Source organism: Gopherus flavomarginatus, chromosome 5 (assembly GCF_025201925.1).
Source record: "Gopherus flavomarginatus isolate rGopFla2 chromosome 5, rGopFla2.mat.asm, whole genome shotgun sequence".
NCBI lineage: Eukaryota > Metazoa > Chordata > Testudines > Testudinidae > Gopherus > Gopherus flavomarginatus.
Window position 1 is genome coordinate 99,776,927 of NC_066621.1, and position 21,403 is coordinate 99,798,329.

At 42.3% G+C, this 21,403-nt stretch overlaps 1 protein-coding gene across 2 annotated transcripts in view; it reads right to left on the minus strand.

Moving 5' to 3' along the window:
- Positions 1–330: 330 nt before the first annotated feature.
- Positions 331–21,403, minus strand: part of DISP2 (dispatched RND transporter family member 2) — a 34,490-nt gene continuing 13,417 nt past the window's right edge. Inside the window, exons 3-8 of one of the 2 annotated variants that reach the window (XM_050954797.1) lie at positions 18,412–18,441; positions 13,717–13,840; positions 12,313–12,428; positions 11,327–11,421; positions 9,844–9,941; positions 331–6,764 (exon numbers count right to left, since the gene is read on the minus strand). In XM_050954797.1, coding sequence (XP_050810754.1) covers positions 3,339–6,764; positions 9,844–9,941; positions 11,327–11,421; positions 12,313–12,428; positions 13,717–13,840; positions 18,412–18,441 — 3,889 coding nt within the window. In that variant the 3' untranslated portion in view covers positions 331–3,338. Of the gene's footprint in view, positions 6,765–9,843; positions 9,942–11,326; positions 11,446–12,312; positions 12,429–13,716; positions 13,841–18,411; positions 18,442–21,403 lie in introns of both variants that reach the window. The other variant, XM_050954796.1, reaches the window with a different exon arrangement.

Consider the following 21,403-nt stretch of genomic DNA (forward strand, 5'->3'; position numbering starts at 1 on the left):
GACACTTCTAAGCCTAATTACTAGCTTAGATCTGGTATACACTGCTACCACTCAGAATTCCAGTGTCTGGGGCACTCTCTGTTCCCCTAAAACTTGGTCCCCTCCCTGGGTTGCCTTCAGGGACTTCACCAATTCCCTGGTGAACACAGATCCAAACCCCTTGGATCTTAAAACAAGGAGAAATTTACCATCCCTCTCCTTTCCCCCCACCAATCCCTGGTGAGTCCAGATTCAATCCCCTTGGATCTTCAAACAAGGAAAAATCAACCAGGTTCTTAAAAAGAAAGCTTTTAATTAAAGAAAGAAAAGGTAAAAATTATCTCTGTAAAATCAGGATGGAAAATGCTTTACAGGGTAATCAGATTCCTATAGACCAGAGGCCACCCCGCCCCCCAGCCTTAGGTTCAAAGTTACAGCAGAGGTAAAATCCTTCCAGCAAAAAGAAACATTTACAAGTTGAGAAAACAAACATAAGACTAACATGCCTTGCCTGGCTAATTACTTACAAGTTTGAAACATGAAAGACTGATTCAGAAAGATTTGGAGAGCCTGGATTGATGTCCCGTCCCTCTCAGTCCCGAGAGCGAACAACAACAACACAAAGAGCACAAACAAAAGACTTCCCTCCACCAAGATTTGAAAGTATCTTGTCCCCCTATTGGTCCTCTGGTCAGGTGTCAGCCAGGTTTACTGAGCTTCTTAACCCTTTACAGGTAAAAGAGACATTAACCCTTAACTATCTGTTTATGACAGCTTTAGTCACGGGCTGATGTGGGGGAAAGACCCTTAAAGGGTACCAGTGCTGCAAGTATTTACCATATGTGACAACAGTGGCCATCTGTTTTTTAACTATTTATTTTAAAATTATTTCAACAGATACAGTAATATTCACAGTCCCCAAATAGTGGGAAATAATGGTACACTAGTCAGGTATGAATATACAGGCATGAATTTGACCAATTAAGACTGAAGCACATTTTATGGACTCTAATACTTCTAAAATCCTACAAAATATGGTTTGTAATGGAAACTTAACACACCCAAAATTGCATTGTGGTTGCTGGTTGCCTCTAAAAAAAGTGTGCTTAGAGGTCACAGTATTTTTGAAAACTCCCTACTTAAAAATGAGAACTTGATCAGATTTTTCAGATGTTTCATATTTTCTCACTCCCTCTTTTTTAACAAGTAAGCCAGTTTTTTTTCCCCAAACATCCTTTAGCTTATTTGCCTTTTAAGAGACTTACAAGCCCTTTGGAACTCGGAGCTTGTCCTCAATATTTGAAGAAGGGTGGATAGTTTTAGCTTTTGCTGCTATTTTTTATTTTTCTGAATATGTAATCCAGGGCATTTCCATATGTCTAAATATCTTGTTTGTCTTCCTTCTTTTACCCAAATCTGATAGATAAGCTTTTCTATTCAAGGATATCACATACTCTGGGATACCATTAGAATGAGTTACGTTTTTAAAGTTAAGTATGTACTGGTAAGTCTTTGCAGGATCAGTGCCTGAGATAAAACACAGAGATATTGATTTTCTCACCACTGATCCAAGACCAGCCTTGCTGCCACTAGTTTTATCAGGCTTTTGTTACAATTATAAGAGATATCTCTCACAGGGAGGTCTCATAGAACTGTTGCTGGGTCATTTGAAATATTACATTTAGTTATTAACTTTATTGCTCTGTAATTTTGCACTAGTAGATACTGCTAAAGAATAAGTTTTTACATAATCCCAAGGGCCCAATTATGTGAGCTGATTTGTGCAGGTGTGTAACCTCTAGTTTAGATCAGCTTGCAGAACTAGGCCTTCATTTTATATTTCAATCAGATGATTCTCCTTTCTCCTCCTCCTTCCCTCCTTTCCCCGCACACACTTGTCCCACTTGCACAATGATATGAGCAAAAAACAAACTAAAAAAGGATATTTATAAAATCTGTCATTGACTTTCTGGAATGCTTAGATCATATTTGCTGACATCATTTTCAGATGTGGGCTACAAATCATTGCAAACAATGAATATGAGGTCCCAATTTACAGAAGAACAAAGTCACCGTGTATTCTCAAGTCACTTCTTGTATTTATTACTGTACAGCTGAAATGCAAGTTGTAGGTGCCATCCATATGGGATATAGGCAAACATAAAATCAAATTGGAAAACTGAACCATATTAAGTATAAACCAGAAGGTCCAGTGTTCCAACTTGAATTTCTTGATTTTTTGAATTTCTTAGCTCTTGCTAACCTGCACCAGCCAACCTTGGTGAGTTTCCCAGATAGCTAATATGAATGAATAGATAGCTACAGTGTGCATGTTGATGGATGGAAGCTCAGAGGTGCACATTTACTCTTGCCGATGCCATAGGAAAACACATTAGGCATGTACAACATAAAGAAAATGAATCACAATATTCATAGCAAAGGCACAAGGTATCACGGTGTTCAGGAAAGTTTGTCATAAATATTTATTTTTATGCTGACTTTTAGAAAGAAAGCTTTTTCTTATTGTAACAGATAAAGACAATGTTTGGTTTTTGTTTTTTTTCTGGTAAAGAAAAAAGTAAAATTCAAGATTCAGCAGATATGCCAACTTTAAAAATATTTTTACACTTTTGCCTGGGATAGAAACTAGCTATGAACATGAAACACAAGCTGCCCAAGTCACAGAGGACAAGGAGATGGCTTTCTGCCAAGGAAAACCCCACATTGAAGCAGTGTCAGAAAGAGTTTCCTCCAGCAAAACCAGCTGAAATCCTGATCTGAAAGATATTTGGGGATGGACTATATAGTCTTCTCGTTGAAGAGGAACAGACCATACCAGTTGAAAAACACTCACTGGACAGATTTAAACAAATATCTGGATACAATTCCTTTGGACTGCTAATAAAAACAGAGATCTGCTTCAACAGGAAACAGTTCTTTCTCCAGCCATTAGTCAGATTCCAATGATTAAGAATTATAGATATTTTTGTACATGGGATTTATTTCTTTAAATATTCAGAGCGAGTCACCTCTTTAATCATTATCCCCTTCTTTCTTGTACTTGGCAGGAAAACAAAATGTAATAACTGTAGGGAATGTCAAACAGTATAATTGTGAATATGGCACAGGCTGCTGGACAGTCAAAGATTTTTTTACTGCATTAAAATTCATCTCTAATCCTCATTTTTTTAATATCAGATTTGCTGACTCAGTGAAAATGTAGGCATCTCTGCAGCTGAAATATCTGGAAATATTCCTAGCTAAAAAAGGGAAGGGAGGAAAGATTTGATACTTACAGTGTAAATAGGAGGTTTATTTCTTGTTTTCTTCTGTAATTGAGTTTTGCTTTCTTGGAGATTTCAGCTGCTGTAACCAGAATTTTGTGCACTGGATCGTTTGATCCAAACATCAGGCATGTCTGGTTGGCTGTTTGGTAAAACAACTGGACCTTCACTCCCTAATCCCAGTCGGTTTTTCCAAGAAGAGCTGTTTTTCTGGGATGCTGGTAGAGATACGTCAAAGACAGTCTCTCTCAGGTCCAACCTCAGGGTGTCTCTCTTCCCATTCAGCAGACCTCTTTCTTCTGCACAGCAGGAATCAGACACATCTAAGACATTGGGACAAGAACTGGCTGACTCAGCAAGTTTTATGCTCTGCTCAAAATCACTCAGCGAGATCTCACTGGAGACATTGAGCACATTGAAAGAACTGCTATGAGAACAAAGGCCTCTGTGAAATTTGTAAATTTCAGCTTCAGGGAGATTACTATTTTCTGAGGTATAATCTGATTGTTGTTGAGCAGTGTCTCTAGAACACTGAGAGTTATTTAATTGTCCTTCATCTTTCATGCTGGCTGAATAAAGATAGTCCAGCATGTACCCATCCCAAGCTTTTGGACCATACTTCTGACATCTACAATCTCTGCAGAGTCTCTCTCTATGAATTTCTGCTTCTGCTCTTGCGCTGCTATGTTTGTAAGGAGAAGATGTTTGCAAGGCGGGACAATGACAAAGATTTACATGGTGGTCCATTAGAGTCTCCTGCAGATTCTGTCTGTCTGTTTCAAGAGAAGGATGGGTTCCTATTCTGGGACACCTGTTGTCTTGGAGCTGTATGTCTTCAGACAGGACAGAAGGCCGATTAGACAATTTGCTTGTGGAAGTGCTGTTGTCAAAACTGTCACTAAGTTTTCTGGCCAAGGGCTGGAGCTCATACTGTTCATTTGCAGTGTTAGACTCTTGCACCTTCCGTAATCTGTTCTGCTTCTCTTCTCCCCCACAGTTAAAGCTTCCATTTGGCCTGGAGTCATCAGAATAGTCCTTCAAGGCATAGGTGTGAGGCCAAAGGATCTGACCACAATTCTTCTCTGGGCCAAAGAAGCAGCATAGAGACTGAAAAAAGAAGCTGGCAAATCCACAGCTGATACATTTGATCATCATTATAAATATCCCCAGCTTCCGGTATGCCAGCACTGTGGCAGGCAGCATGATGATACCTGCAGAAAACAGAGCAGATGCCACCATAGCAGTGGCACAGCTCATCTGCTTCAGAGAGAAGGCCACTCGGCTCAGGCGATCAGAATGTGGGCACAAGTGGTAGGAAATACAGTAGTTCACTGTAAAGTCAGTGGAGAGGCCTACTGCTGCTGAAATGAAGAGAGACTCCACTGCATTGAGCTGCCATTCCAACAGCACCAAAAGTCCAACAGTTACCAGGACAGTGCCTGTGATAGCTGTAACAGAGAATATGCTAAGAATGACATTCCAGGTGGTGAGCAGCAGCACCACAAAAGAGATGGTTATGGATAGCCCTATGACCACCATTGTCTCTGTGCTAAGACTGTGCTGGAGATTATATAGCTCTAGTTTACTGGTGTACCATCCATTCTGAAGCCCCATGGGGGCAGTCTTCATTTCCTCTGTTATCCAGTGGCCAATTTCATTGTAGAATTGTTTGGTTTTGCTGTAGTTGAAGCTGTAGTGATAAATAGTTTGAAACTGTAGCACCAAGGCAACTAGGTTTCCCTCTCCATCAAATCTAAGACCCAAGTCATAGGTTTCAGCTCCATCTCTGCCTTGTTCCATGATCATCATTTTGATGCAGTGCAGGAAGACTTCACTTCCATAGGGGAAGGGGAAGTGGTTACAGCAGAGATTGAAGCTGTGATCTTGCTGGGAGCACTGGCGACTGTCCATCCACATGTGAAACTCCTCCATGAAACAAACTGTATATTTCTGCTCCAAATCAGAATAGTAGAAAGTTTGATTCTTCACTTTTTGGCAGAATTCCAAGAGCCAGTTTTGAGCTTCAGGATTCTGGATTGTAAATGTGGTATCTTTCACCAGTGTGCCATTGCTTTTAGGATTGAAATGATCCCCGTTGTCCACAGGCAGTATTCCCCAGACTATAGTGATGGGCATGCGTTGTCCTTCTCCATGCTCCAGCCTCTCAAACATGAACTGGTGACAGTATTCTGCATCATATCTTTCAAAGGGATGGCTTAACCTAAACATCTGGACAGATGGCATCTCTAAACTGGGGAGTTTTAGTTTAGGATTAAAACAGGAAATGTAGGCACCGCCTATTGCCAAGGCTGTAAACCAGCAGATCCAAATGTAACGAAACTTTATAACACCACATGGAAGAATCTTCTCAAACAACAGCTTGGAGGTTTCACACAAAGTATTCTGGAGACCCCTGAGTATATGATGGAGAGAGAAAATAATTCTTTTATGCCCACTATAGTTCCAGTAGTCCTCCGGTTTATAAATGCAGTTTGTTGCTATGTAGCGTTCATACAACACAACAGATGATGGAAGCCAAGTTACCATGAATACTAAATTCACCAATACACAGGTGCCCATGTAGATGGCAAAACAACAGATGGCAATTATATTGCTCATATAGCTGGCATAGAAAGCTGCACCTGTTGTAAAGGAAGATGCCAACATGAGATACCCAAAGTGGTGCATGGTTTGGCTCATCCACTGCAGGAGACCTGCAGAAGGATTCTGGCTCTTGCTGAGGCTCCAGAGATCAAAAAACACAAAGGTGTGATTGGCGCAAATGCTACTGAGAATGACAACTGCTGTCAGGTTTACAAAAGGGAAATAGGTGAATCTGAAGGCCACCTTATACAAGAAGAAGGAGATCATCAAAGAACTGACAACAATCATAAGAACCATAGAAGTAATAAAGATTGAGCGTAAATAAAAAGTCATACATAGAAACATGGCTAATATTGCCAGGACTGGATACATTGTATCCAGTAAAAGATAGTGCTGGAATAGTTTCTGTTTAAGACCCAGGTCCATTCCAGCGATTAATGTGTAGTTATCAAACAGGTCCCATGACTCAAGGTTGTCCAGGTAGATTTCCATCATAGAGGCTCCTTTTTTTGTAGGCAAAAACAGCAGGCTGTATTTTAATGATGGCACTTGATATTCCATTGTCTGAAGACTGAGAAAGTCTCTGTCAACCAAGAAGTGAAGAAGCTGGTAAATACCACTGAACCGGGTACATTTTTCTGGTACTTTGGCACACTGAGAGTGTTTCTCTCTTCCAGTCCTGGGACCTATGCAAGAAGGAATAAGGATGCCTTTGTGGTAGTCTGGGGCACAGGAGCGGAGGAGTGCCAGGGTGTGGGAGACATCTGCTTGAGTTATTTCCAAACAAGAAGATCTGTTGTGAAGGACAGCAATATAGTTACCCAGAGACCAGCTTGGGCAGCATTCATTGCCTTCAGTACGTTGACAGAGATTCCCAAAATGAGCATGTGAGCGGATCTGAAAAACAGCCAATGGGAGAACATCAGATTAGACTCTCTCAATAAAACTTTTTACCCCACTGCCTTTATACAGCAGAGTGTTTAAATTCTCACAAGCATTATTCTGTCCTCCTCATGTTTATAAACCCTGACTCCCCAATCTTTTGTTGACAAAATACAATATATTGTAGCCATTGAAACAAGATGTTTGGGCAGCACTTTTTCCAAAACTAAATTAATAGCCTCCGTTATGTATTTTTTGCATAGATTTAGGAATTGGGACCCTTCCTCAATTCATTGTCCTACTACTAGTGACAGCAGCTTTCCTCAATTTACATTAATTCTCTGCATTAGGAGCACTAAGGTGAGAATTTTTACACCCTTTATCCTTTTTCTCTTAGGCTTTTTTTTTTTTTTTTTTTTTTGGCACCGCAGTGACATTCTGTGAAGGACATAAGTAGGAGGCATAATACTGTAAGGAGAAGGCCTTTTCCTGTAGCCATATTGTAAGACCTAAGGCCTTTGTCTGCAGCCATATTAGGAGAGCAGCAGCCATTAGCTAAGAAACAGGAAATCACATCCTCACATTCCATGTAAATTACATGAAAACAATGTAATGTTAAGAAGGCGATCCTGTCCTAATAGCACCCACCATCACCAGATACAGAAACAGATCTTATGATGGTTAAAGAAAACTTAGTTTGACAGCATTCTGTCTGGCAAGAAATCACTTATCAATAGTTGTGGTTGTGAAATCCTGATTTCTTTATAGTTTTGTCTTTATAGTCCCCACTTCTCTAGTGTTTATCTGTATGATCTCTGGTTCTTTGATTGATTGTCTGTTCCATAATTAATTTTGCAAGGTGTAAATCAGTTAGGTGGTGGGGTATGAATGACTGGTTAGAGAATTTTGTTACAATATGTTAGGATTGGTTAGTAAAATGATTGGTTAAGGTACAGCTAAGAGAGACTGAAGTTTCACTATATAAACTAGGGTTCAAAAGGAAGTTCTTGGAAACCAACTCCAGGACACAGGCCCAAGATCAGAGCTGCCAGACCGCAACACCCTGCTAATGACACCGTGCAGAAACGGGAGTCCTCCGGAGGACCTGATCCTGAGTGGCCATCAAGAAAAGTTCATCTGCTTTATTGGGACTGGGAGTGGTGAGCATTGTATATTTAGCATATGCATTGGGGGGGGGGGAATTGTTAATAAATAGAAGTTAAATAGGATATTACTGTGTAAAGCGCTTTCACTGGTAAAAGACCCGGCAAACCCGCTGAGTATCAGGTTACGCCCTGAGCCAAAGGAAGGATAAGGATGGGTGCCCAAATTAACAGGGTTACACCTGAGCCCTAGGAATAGGGTAAGAATGGGTGCCCCTACAGTGTGTAACAGAGAATTTTGTGCGGGTAACAGGTGCTACAGACTCTCTTTCACCATGATCTAATCCGAGGTGGGCAAACTTTTTGGCCTGAGGGCTGCATCAGGTTTAGTAAATTGTATGGAGGGCCTATCTTCCCCCCTAGGACTCCTGCCCCATCCAATCCCCCCTGTCCGCTGACCACCCCCGGACCCCCGCCGCCCCATCCAATCCCTCCTCTTATTCCTGACACCTCCCTCCCAGGACCCCTGCCTCATCCAACCACCCCTTCTCCCTGTCCCCTGACTGCCCCCGGAACCCCTGTCCCTGACTACCCCCTGCTGCCCCCATCCAACCACCCTCCTTCCTGACTGCCCCCTAGGACTCCTGCCCCCATTCAACCCATGTTCCCCCCCCAACCGCCCCAACCCCTATTCAGACCCCTGCCCCCTGACCACCACCCTGAATTCCCCTGTCCTCTATCCAACCCCCCTGCTCTCTGCCCCCTTACTGCGCTGCCTGGAGCACTGGTGGCTGGCAGTGCTACAGCTGCACTGCCCAGCTGGAGCCAGGCCACGCCGCCACCACCACCACGCAGCTCAGAGACCGAGTCAGGCTGGGCTCTGCAGCTGTGCTGCTCCAGGAGCTCGCAGCCCTGCCACCCAGATCATTATGCTGGTGGCACAGCGAGCAAGCTGAGGCTGCAGGGGAGGGGTCGGGGGGCGAGCCTCCTGGGCCAGGAGCTCGGGGGCCAGGCAGGACGGTCCTGCAGGCCGGATGTGGGCTGCATGCTGTAGTTTGCCCACCTCTGATCCAATCAATGCTTAACACTGTTTCCCTGTTAATTGCATAGGGTAAATACTGTTCCCTTCCTTCTCAGGGGCCCTTTTGCCTGGCACTTGCACAGAGGATACATTCAAACATCTTTTTCTTTGTAAGGCTTTCATAGCCCTTCCAATTTTAACTCTTCAGGCACACTAGCTATTGGTATTTCTTACCATCACTGATAAACTAGCCCTAATTAATACTCCAATCTTCCACTCACTGTCCTGTCCTCTGCTATGTCTTTCTACTACTGTAGCAAGGAGCATTCAAGAGATCACGAAGCCATTCTTACCAGCCTTGGATGTAAAATATTATTGGCTATTTAGAAGATTAAGTCTAGTCACAACCAGAGCAGTCCTCTCTGGATAGAAGTCCATATTGCTGATCTATCTCCATCTATTTACTTGGCACCTCTAATTTAGAGAGGATGTTGTGCTGTTAGAGGTGCCAACTTCCAGTGAATATGATCACTTATGTTTATTAAAGATCCCATGGTGCTTTTCACAAACTATCATAATCTAATCCAATGTAATCTTTCTATTTATATGGCCTTCCTCACTGTAGTGCGTGGGGTGTTAGGCTCAGTATATCGGCCAAATTCCTCTTTTGGTAATTACATTAACCACCCTAAATTCTGTAGTTTCAGTTCGATATACTATCATCAATTTCTTGCCCAAGCTGTTGTGTACTATAAAACAGCTATGGCTCTTCAGCCTAGAGGCAGCTGCATTTCAATGGTAGGTAAAGTTATTCTTTTATTTATAAGCCTGTAAAACCCACTGGGATTCTCCAGGATGAAAGATACTATATCTCTCATATGATTTTTTTCCTGCTAGCTTTTAGTTAATGATTAAACCAGTAAATTGAAATGAGATTGCATGTGTATACATTCCCCATGATATTACTAACCTTATCCTGTTCAATTTGACACATGGACTGAATCGCTTGCAAGTTCCACAAGCTCCCAGCAGTTGTGGACATAAACACCAGCTGAGAATAAATCTTTCCTAAAAACCAGAAATGTAGTTAGGTAACCGAGGAGGAATCAGCCACACTGTTTGAAATAATTAGTCTATTTTGAAAACATAATGCTGTGTGTACGTCTACCACTGATGATTCTATCTGCTGAAATGGAGCAACAGAGCTTATGGATCTTGATGAATGATAGGGCTATAAAGTGTGCCAATTGCCTCATGTGACCTCTGTCCCGTCACGCTTTCCACATGTGTCAGGGTCCGGAAAGGGGGGACATGGGGTTCTCTCATAATTTTCACTTGTGAATTTCATTTCTCTACAGCAAAACTATTGTGGATCTGATTCAGGCCATTTCTGTTACCTCTTGACAAAAGTCTGTACAGTTGGTCGTGGGGAGGGAGGGAGGGAGGGGCTGAGGCCCTGAGAAACTGGTGGTTTCTCCAGTGGTTGAACCATTTACTTAAGAGGATGACATAAAGCAGGGGATTGGGAATCAGAATATCTAGGTGCTATTCCCATAAGTCCACTCACTTGTGTTATTTCTGGCAAGTCACTTACCCTCTCTGCTCAATTTCCCCACCCATCTGTAAAATGGAATACTAATGCCCCCACCAACAGAACAGACTCAGATTTATTTCTTCTTCTGATCAAAAATTTTCAAAAGAAAAATCAACACTTTCATTTCATTTGAATGTTTTTGTTTTTCAATTTCACTTCTGCTGAAAACATTTGAAACAAAATTTTCAAAACAAAATTAAGATTTTTCTTTTGAATATTTGGGATAGTTCCCCCCTCCCTTGCCCTCACTATTTTCCTCCATTTCTTTAACTTAAAAAGGGTGTATGGTGGGTTGTGGAAGTGAGAGAAAAAAAACCACTTTCTCTTATTATTTACTTTCTTCCACTGGAAAAGTGTAAAAAAAATAATTGTGGCAAAGTTATTTTCATTTTCTTACTTTTTACATACTGTTCCAGTTGGGAAAAAAGAAGGAGAGAAAAGTAAGAAACTGAGAAATAAAATGAGTACTGTCTCATTATTTCAATATAAAAATTTTTGAAAATTTTCAATTTTGGAAGAAAATTTAAAAAAAAACACTCTTCAACAATGATTGGGGGGGGCACAAAGGGAAGAATTCATTTTTCATGAAATCAAATAAAACCCATACCAAATTTCAGTCAGCTTTGCTCACCGATAACTGGGGAGGCTTAATAAATTAATGTTTGTAAAATGCTGCAAGATCCCTAGATGAAATACACAGAGGGCACAAAATTGTATTATGCCTGACTGCTTTCTTGGGCATTTTCTGAACACTTCCACACGTACCAGATGTTACATCTCTTCGTGCTATTGCAGTTTCCCACTGTCCCCTCTTTTTTGGTGGTTACATTTTGAAGGTGTATGTTAAAATTTCTCTCACCTGGGGGGCCACAAAAGAAACTGTCCTTTCCATAGTCTTGTTCTACCATCCGTCGTGTTCTTGCTTCTTGTTCACCATGGATAAACCTCTGCCCTCTGTTAATACCAACATCACCATAGCTATCAAGAGATCACAGTTATCCTTCTATGGAACAGCTGGATTCAACATCTTTCTACAAGTCTTGTGGTTGACTAGCCATGGGTTGTCTGAGACATAATGCAATTGGAGCGGCCACTGACCTAAAATGAGGACATGGTTTGGGTCCCGAGGTTCAGTATTGGATTGTTGTGCAGGTCTGACTGAATCAATTTGCAGTCATGAGTGATTAAGTTAGATCTCACATCACTCCTTTTGGAGTCACTGAATTATCTCTGCAGCTGCTTAAAGCTGTTGAGTAAAATTTTCAAAAATGCCTTAGTGATTTAAGTGACTGTACTGCAATGAAAGACCCATTGCATGGCAGTGGGTGGCCTGGGTCAGCTGACTCAGGCTTGCAGTCTTGGGCTGTAGGGCTATACAACTGTAGTGTAGACATTCAGACTCAGGCTGGAACCCAGGCTCTGAGACTCTGTGAGAGAGGAGGGTCCCAGAGTCCAGGCTCCAGCCTCAGTCCAAATGTCTACATTGCAAATTTTTAGACCCACAGCCGATGCGCTACACGGCTGAGCCAGCTGACCTGGGCACTTGAGTTTCATTGCCGCAACTTTTTTATTGTGGTGTAGACATAGCCCTAGAAGCCTAATCCTATTTTGAAAAGTGATTTTAGGAGCCTAAGTCTCATAGACAACCAATGGATTTAGGCTCCTAAGTACATAACCAATTTTGAAAATGGGGATTTAGGCTCCTAATTCACTTTGAGATGTTTGAAAATGTTACTTATTGATTTTACAACCCAACTGCAACCAAACTAAGATGTCACATCATCAGTAAAGCAGTCTCATCATGGCATTGCAAGCACTGAAACCCAAAGAACTAAATTCAGATACCTGTTCTTTTCAGTGTAGGGAGAAAGCGAAAGGGTCTTCTGATAGCCTGTATGGGTTTGTACATTCTTCCAGACAATGAGTTTTCTGCCAATGTCAGTATCTCGAGGCTCAAATCCCTATAGCCAAGCAAAAGGGTTTAATTAACTTGTCAGACTTGTGCTTTGGCTTAACGTTCCTTAGCTCACCTCCTCCACAGCTTGTGTCAGACACAGCATGTGTCTGTGATTATTAAAAGCAGCAAAGAATCCTGTGGCACCTTATAGACTAACAGACGTTTTGGAGCATGAGCTTTCGTGGACGAATACTCACTTCGAAGGATGCATGCACCCACAAAAGCTCATGCTCCAAAACGTCTGTTAGTCTATAAGGTGCCACAGGATTCTTTGCTGCTTTTACAGATCCAGACTAACACAGCTACCCCTCTGATACTGTGATTATTAGAATCTAATCACATTTTTTGAGGCACACACAAATTGAATTTCTCGTAGAAAGGGGGACATAGTCCATATGTGAACCTACAGAAATATAATTTATCCTTTCCTTTTCGGACAGTAATGAGATAGTTCATCCTGAACAGGCCAAGCAGGCTTTCTCTCTTCCTCTCTAGGTAAGGGGCATCAACCAAAATCAACAGCTGCAGAAGCAGAATTTATTTTCTTCCCACTCGACACAGTCCACACTGGAACCTTGACCTGAATGATTTTCTTCTCTCTCTCCTGGAAAGGTGTCCTTCATCTTATCCTAGAGCCTGTCTGAGTAGGATGGTATTTTTCCATGTTTTTTCTTACATAGAGGAAAAAGGGTAATCACCCAGGAAGGAGAGGAACTATTTAGGAAACACTGAAGGGGCACTACTAGGAGCAATATGTTGAAAAATGAGCAAAGGAACATTAAGACTGAATAATAATAAAAATGTTTTAATGAACAGTGAAATAGTCTCCGAAAGGAAGTAATGGAAGTACTTCACTAAAATCCTTTAAAACTATGACAGGCCAATGCACAGGCAAATACAGTGCAGCAAACACTCCTGTACTGAATGAGAGAGATGGACTAGTTTACCTAACAGGTTTCTTTACAGTTTCAATTTCTGTGATTCTCGTATCAAAAGAAGAGCAGGGAATGCAGATTCCCCTTGTAACCTAATAAGCTTCTGATATTTCTGAGAATGAGGGGGTAGCAGATTGTCATCTAGTGGTAGATATTATAAACTGTTGTGCATTCTGGGGGAATGTGAGAGTGTCTTTAATGTCTTCATGTATTTATAGGCCTGCTCTCTTCTCCATCCAAAGGAGTAGGGAATGTGATAATTTTACACTGCAGGAAAAAACCATAATTGATTGTTCCACTGATTTTCCTTGCATTCATGGATGAAATGCTTGCCCCATATTATCTGCAAGGACTTACCATCAACGGTTCTGAAAAATCTGGCAGATTTCCAACTAGCAGGCCAGCTAAAGTACAAACCAGAACTGTCACCGAACAGAGCACAAGGACAGCTACTGGCCACTCAGCAATCACTTGGGAATAACTGCAATGAACAAGAGAAAACAAATGCTGCTGTTAACCTGATTTCTAAGATTAACATAAAACATGCTGTAGTACCAGCACAACGTTAGAAGAAGAATATTTAATAGAATGAGGGCTTCCTGGTTTGGGCATTTATTTGTTGAAAAGCTCAGGAGGTAGGAGTTCCACTGAACACATTCTGTCTGCAATTGGATGCTTGCATGCAGCTCTCATTAAATTGGGTAATTACATTCTGTATCCCTACACTTCCCTGTCTTTTCAATTGGAATTAGTAAAAACCAGGCACTTGCCTCCCTGGGCAAAATGTAGCTTTTAATATTTAACTGCAAAAATCCCTTTGGGAAGGTTGTTTTTCCCCCCTTATTCTTTTGTTCTCCTCCTCCCCCACACTGCACAATCCAAACTACTGACAGTCTAGTCATTGTGAAACTGACAAGGAGCAGCATGAAGTTTGGGATCTCAACAGAAAACGTAGGTAATTAGGTAATTAGCTTGTGAATCTGCTGCCACAAGATATTATTACAGCTAAGAGCTTACTAGGATTCAAAAGAAAATTATAAATGTATGTGGATAATAAGATCATTCATTAGATAATTATTTTTATAAGGGATATAAACCCTCATGCTTCAAAACATACAGCAACCTCTAAGGTCAGGTCTACATGAGAAACTTTTGCTGATACAGTAATGTTAGTTAAGGGTCTGTATGTTTGGGTTTGTGTGAGAACTAGCATAAACTGACAAAGAACAAGTTATGCCAGCAAAAGCACTCTTTTGCCAGTATAAACTGTATCTACACTAGGAGATTTTTCTGGTATAGCTATATTCGCAAGCATAGTTGCCAACTTTTACGAGTAAATAAGAACCCCGACTTTCACAATATGTCAAAAAGCAAGCTAATCCCATTTCAAAACAAGCCAATCCCTAAGAACCCCAATACTCTATGTGACTAAATCCCCCCTGCATGCAGTTTGGTACTGAGGGGTATACAGCAGGCACACCAGACTCTCTACCCCTTGCCCCCCTTAGCCCCTGCTTGCTGGGAGCCGATCAAAAAAAAGAAGCAACAAGCCCAACAAGCTACAGTAACTCCTCACTTACTATCCTCCCGCTTAACGTTGTTTCGAAGTTACCTCGCTGCTCCATTAGGGAACATACTCGTTTAAACCCTCCTCTCCCTCCCTTTCTCCCTCTCTCCCAGCGCTTCCCCTGCCGCGGCGGTTAGGACCTTCTGGGAGGGAGGGAGCAAGCAAGCGAGGAAGCTGCCTCAACCCCCCCACGGCAGAAAGGACCACCCGGAATGAAGGGGCTTTAGGGGCTGCAGGACCCTGGGCCAACGGTGCCCCGGGGCTCTGGCCTGCAGCTCGAAAGCCCCTTTCGGAATGCGGTCCTGCGAGCACAGACCGGAGGACTCAGGAGGAGCAGGGGCAGCCGCGCAGCCAGCGGCCGGAGAGAGAAGCCGCGCTTTCCCCTTCAAAGTGCCGCTTTTCTCCAGCCGGCTTTGAAGTGGAAAGTGCCGCTTCTTTCCAGCCACTGGCTGCGTGGCTACCCCTGCTCCTCCTGAGTCCTCCGGTCCGTGCTTGCAGGGCTGCATTTCAAAAGGGGCTTTAGAGCTGCAGGCCAGGGCCCTGCAGCCCCTAAGGCTCCTGCGTTCCAGGTGACCCTGCCTGCTGGGTGGGGGCATCACTCAGAATCGCGGCCATGGGGGCAGTGCTGCGCTGTGCAGAGCCAACTGCACACCCCCTGTACCAAACAGGAACTGCCCCAGGTAAGTGCTCTGTACCTCCTGCCTGCCCCAGCCCTGAGCCTCCTCCCGCACTCCCACCCTGAGCACTCTCCCGCACCCTAACTCCCTCACAGACCCCGCACCCCCACCCTGAGCACCCTCCTGCAACCTAACTCCCTCTCAGACCCCACACCCCACCCTGAGCGCTCTCCCGCACCCTAACTCCCTCCCAGATCCTGCACCCCCACCCTGAGCGCCCTCCCACACCCTAACTCCCTCACAGACCCCCCACCCCCACCCTGAGCACCCTCCCGCACCCTAACTCCCTCTCAGACCCCACCTCCCACCCTGAGTGCACTCCTGCACCCTAACTTCCTCCCAGATCCTGCATCTCCACCCTGAGCGCCCTCCTGCACCCTAACTCCCTCCCAGATCCTGCACCTCCACCCTGAGTGCCCTCCCACACCCTAACTCCCTCCCAGACCCCACACCCCCACCCTGACCACCCTCCTGCACCCTAACTCCCTTCCAGACCCTGCACCCCCAGCCCTCAGCCCCAGGGGTAAGCGAGGGTCACCTCCCCACCACAGTACAGTCTGCCCTCCAACAAAATTTACTTGAATCTAACCTCCTGCCTTTATATAAAATCTTATGGGAAAATTGGATTAGTTTAACATCATTTCAGTTAAAGTTGCATTTTTCAGGAACATAACTACAACATTAAGTGAGGAGTTATTGTACAAGCCAAAAATTAGCTAACAACCATGCCCAATTTCTGCATTTTTTTCATGGGTTTGGCATGTCTATTGGCAAGTCTTTTCTAATGTAGACCTAGCCTGGGGTTTCTTGTACCTTTCTCAGAAGCATTTGGCACTAGCTACTGTTGGAGACAGGATATTGGACCACAAGGGCTATTGATCTGATCTGGTTTGTTTCTAAATATTTCTGCCTTTGTAAGGTCTAAGGACTATTTGTTAGCAAACAGCTCCTGATGTATTTTAGATTTATGAATGAATTTACTGTTTACAAGCCTAAGGAGCTGTGCCACTGCACTTCAATCCCGAATTGTAACGTTAGCCCGGTCCCATGCATCTCTTGAGCCAAAGACTGTTAATTGTGACAAATAATGTAGCTTTTTCATAACCAGGGATAAGAATGAGCCCATGTGACTGAATCTGGAATTGAACCTATGACCTGATTTTTTTAAATTTAGACAGTTATTAAGCTTGCATGCACAAAGCAGGTATTTGTGCAAGCAACAGATCAGAAATGGCCTCTTGCACATTAAGTTATCTATTTATGTGTGGGGCTGGGGTAATTTGATGCCTAACTTTTTAAACATTAGGCCCTCAACCTGCAGAGGTGAAAGATTCTTACACAACTCCACTAGAGAACCTAGCTGATAAAACCCAGTTTGGAAACCAAAACCTGGAAGCGCTAAGAGGTAGAGAACCACCTGTTAAAACAGTTTGTATTTTGCTGATGTCAGTTTAAATGGATGTTGTTAATTAGTTTTAGACTTCAAAATTTTATTTTTAAATGGAGTGTTGTGAAAGGAATTACAAAAATGTTTTCATTTTTTTATTTGTGCTTTTCAACAAAACCAGTTTTTAAAATTGTTACATTCCATTGCTGTGCTGGAAACCCAAATGTAACAGCCCTGTAGCAGCCAGAAAGGGTCCCTCCTGCATGTATTTTCATTCTCTGAGCTAAGTGTTCTCCAAGCATGACATTAAGAAGACTAGAAGGTGAAAAATACTGTAAATTAGCCATACTTTTAATTATTCTTTTGATCATTAAGTTATTAATTCTAAAAATTAAGTATTCCTTGAATTGTAATATTTTGTTATTATGGTTACACAAAAAAAGGATTTTAAAAAATAATTATGTGTATTGACAATGTCCCTTTAAGTATTCTCATTCCTTTGGATTTAAATATGAGAAACAAAGGGCAGGAGATAAGGGCAACAAGTCATTTTATTATATGTTTTCTCATATAACATTTCTTTCCTGAAGCGTGTCTAGATTGTCTATAATTTCCTTTCCATCATACACGATTCCATGCTGCCACAGCATAGAGTTGCACTTTATACTCCCTGACCTCTTTTAAACATTTTAGTCATCTAAATTTAATTGTAGAGGGTCTGGTGCATTAATACATGAAGAACTAGGAAGCACTACACATAACCTTGACAAACACATCTCCATCACTAGATACTATGGGAAAATGCAAAGCTCCGAGACTATTACTGCTGTTACCCTCACATCGAGCAATCTTGTGTCTAAAGATCTTCCAGTTTGCTTTAATTCTGAGATGCAGGATCCAGGAGAATCCACTACAGTCATTTAATAACAATACTTGTGTTGTGCTTTTCATCCATGGATCTCAAAGCATTTCACCGAGTTAGGTAAACATTATTATCCCTATTTTCCAAATATGGAAACTGAGGCACAAAGAAGTGTAATTACTTGATTTAAGGTGGCATGGGAAGTCAGTGACTGAGTGGGGAATAGAATCCAGATTTCCTGACTCCCAGGCCAGTGGATCCGGCTGGTTTAGACCAGTCAAGAAAAACAAATAAAGCTGTTGGCTGGACCAGAGAAAGCGCACACTCGGAGGAAAGCTAGCTAGACAAAGAAGCTCTTCATGAATGCAGGTTAAATTTATTACACAAACAGATTTTTTCAGACAGATGGGAAGCCTTTAATGAGGAGCTCTGCTCTTGCCTCTGAAGCTGCGCCTGTCTGGAATGTCACCAGGAATAATACACTGTGTTTCCTAATAGCAGGGTAGGAGAGCAATGATAATAGGATAGTAGGACAGGAAGCATTTGATATTAAACATACCTTTTTGGCATCCTGAAAGCTTTGTCATGTCTGCAGACAGAAAGAGAGTTGTTGGTTTATTATTTTAACTTGAAGTAGCATGCTGTGGTGTTAATGAGCAAATTAACTCTTTCAGGAACTGTAAAACAAGAAAGCTGTATAGTGCAGTTCCAGCTGATGAAAGCTATCTGGCACTGCTCTAGATACATCTTGAGGTAGGCAGTCTAGTGACTAGTACAGCCTCTTCTCCCACTGGTATTTTAAAGAAAAACAACGAGAAGAGACATAGGTTTGAATCCCACTCCTGATCTTTTGCCTTATGGGGAAATCCTATAGAATTTAATTGGAACATAAACAATTTAGTTCTATGGAAATCACTCTATATTCTCTATACACTAAAATCTATAGATTTTAATAGAAAATTATATATTTTCAACAGATTTTTAACCATTCCATAGCATGGATATAATTCTACATTAAATTCTATAGGATGGTCCAAAATAGAGTATAATTTTCTATTAAACGCAATAGGACTTTTCCATCAAGGAACACATTTGTGCATTGGGCTCTGTTTTCTGCAGTTAATGCTGATGATGATTTGAGGGATATGGAACTGCTCATGACAATTTGCCACAAAACAAATGCCTTCATAGATGAACATTTGTTATTCATAGCTGCACTGTTCTAAGGAGTTCAGCAAACAAGCCTTCTCTGAGGGATTCCAAGGTCACTTTTGTTAACAAACCTTTGAGCCTGAGCTTTCCACTTGCACAATTAACAAAAGCTCCATTTCTGTATATCTTTCAAATCTGAAGAACCTTTTCTCCTCTCTCATCCCCTTTAAGTGTGTAGCCTTACCTCCTCCTCATTTAGGGATTGCCCAGCATAACAATTCTCTGTCACAGTGGTTCTCAAACTATGGGTTAGGACCCCAAAGTGGGTTGCGACCCTGTTTTAATGGGGTCACCAGGGCTGGTGTTAGACTTGCTGGGACCTGGGGCTGAAGCCAAAGCCTGAGTGCCATCGCCCAGAGCTGGGTGGCAGGGCTCAGGTTACAGGCCCCCCCCACCCAGGGCTGAGGCCCTTGGGCTTCACTTTTGGCTCCCTGGGGTGGCAGAGGGCTTTGGCTTTTCCCTCACCCAGGGCAGTGGGCCTTGGGTGGACTCAGGCTTCAGTCCCCTCTCCTGGGGTCATTTAGTAGTTTTTGCTGTCAGAAGGGGATCGCAATCCAATGAAGTTTGAGAACCCCTGCATATCTCATGTACAAGTCCATGCTGCTTAAGAGACTTCCAGTTGTATGTTCTTTTCAACGTTCCCTTATGGTACTTGTTGACTATCGATCTCGTGCCAGTATTCAGCCTTAGATGGAGTTTACCACCAGCTGTTGTATGGTGGCAGCTTTTTCAGAGTGAGATGGATGGGAGAATTGCAATACAGAACAGTTCTGGTATTTGTTAAGCAAATGACGAGGGCCCAAACATTGTACTGTACTCTCCAAGGTAGTTAATGGCACATGTTCATTTGGTATAAATCACTTTTAGTTTTTCATGCAGCCTTAGCTCTCTCTGGATTCTGGAGTGTTGTTTACATTCTTTTTTAAACTGAGATTACAGTCAGAAGATACACTGTGGATCTCTACAGTAATTCTCTTTCAATAAATCTATCGCACATTTGCTCAGGTTACAAATCACAACTGTGTTTTATGGTGATGATGATGATTATGACTTTTCTAACTACCAGCACTGCAAACTCTGCAAGCGCTTTGCAAAACCAGCTGAGTCTGTAGCTTAAATCACCTATTATAAAGAATTTAACTGATAATTTTGTTGAAGGTATATGAGCTAAAATAAGATCCTGATCACTCTCTGATAGTTGTGCAAATAGAGGAAAACAAAGGTTTTTTTTTCTGTTGCTAGATATAGCTTAAGAAAATAAAGGGACAGAATGTGCTTAACCTTGTACCAGAGTGCAGGGATAGATTCAACACTAACTAATCTACCTCCATGAGGATCTTCTAAGGTGCCTGTCACTGTGATATTAAAGGGCTTGGGAACTTTTGTGCCAATAGTAGTCCTAAAAATCCATATGGAGGAGAGAGGGACAGCGCTCGGTGCAGGATAATGGAGAATGTACACTTCACCCTGTTAAGGGGTGTAACAGATGCCACTCCTCTGTGTATTCTTACAGCACTTCCAGAGACATGCCTACCTCAGGAGCAGTGTCACTGGCACCAGGCTTTTCCTCAGCCTCCACTTGCAACCAACCCAGGCAGTGGCTTTACGTCCCAGTTTAGTTCTCAGAGGGCAACTATGTTGAGTAGAAGCTCATTTTTACAATCATTTTTCTGACTATAACCATACTTTAAGAGAGAACACCCCAGTTCACATGGAATTTTCCTTCTACCAGAAAGGAAACCCTGGCAGCTATTTGGGATTCTCCAACATTATGATAGCCTCACAGGATGAAATGCACTCTTTGTCTCACTGAAATACTGAAGAACCAAAGGGAGTTGGGGTACTTCTTGCAATATACCCGAAGAAAATATGAGAGCTGCAAAATATGGGCCTGATAATGGCTATATTAGATATCTTGACCCCAGTTTGAAGAGCACTGGCTTTATCAAATGAGTCCTATTAGGATCGAAGTGTGGGTTGCACAGGGGGAAGGAACTAGGAACTGCTTGTATGCCCTACACAAGAAGCACTGCTCACTCCATGTGTCTATTGCCCCAAAGCAGAAGAGGAACTGGCAGAGCCTTGGTCCCCATCTCCATCCTCACCACCTCTCAAATTCAGCACTTTCCCTTCCCAGCACATCCCAAAGCTCTAAGACAGGTTGAGAACAGAACTGTGTGAATAATGGATATTTTGTTTCACTGGCAATCTTGAAAAATTAGGGAACCAGTTGTTTCAGGTTGATGCAAAAATGATATGATTTTTAAATTTTTAGCAAATCAAAAGTAGGAAAAAAGTTGTTGAAACTGAATGTTTCATTTGACCTGAAATGAACTGTT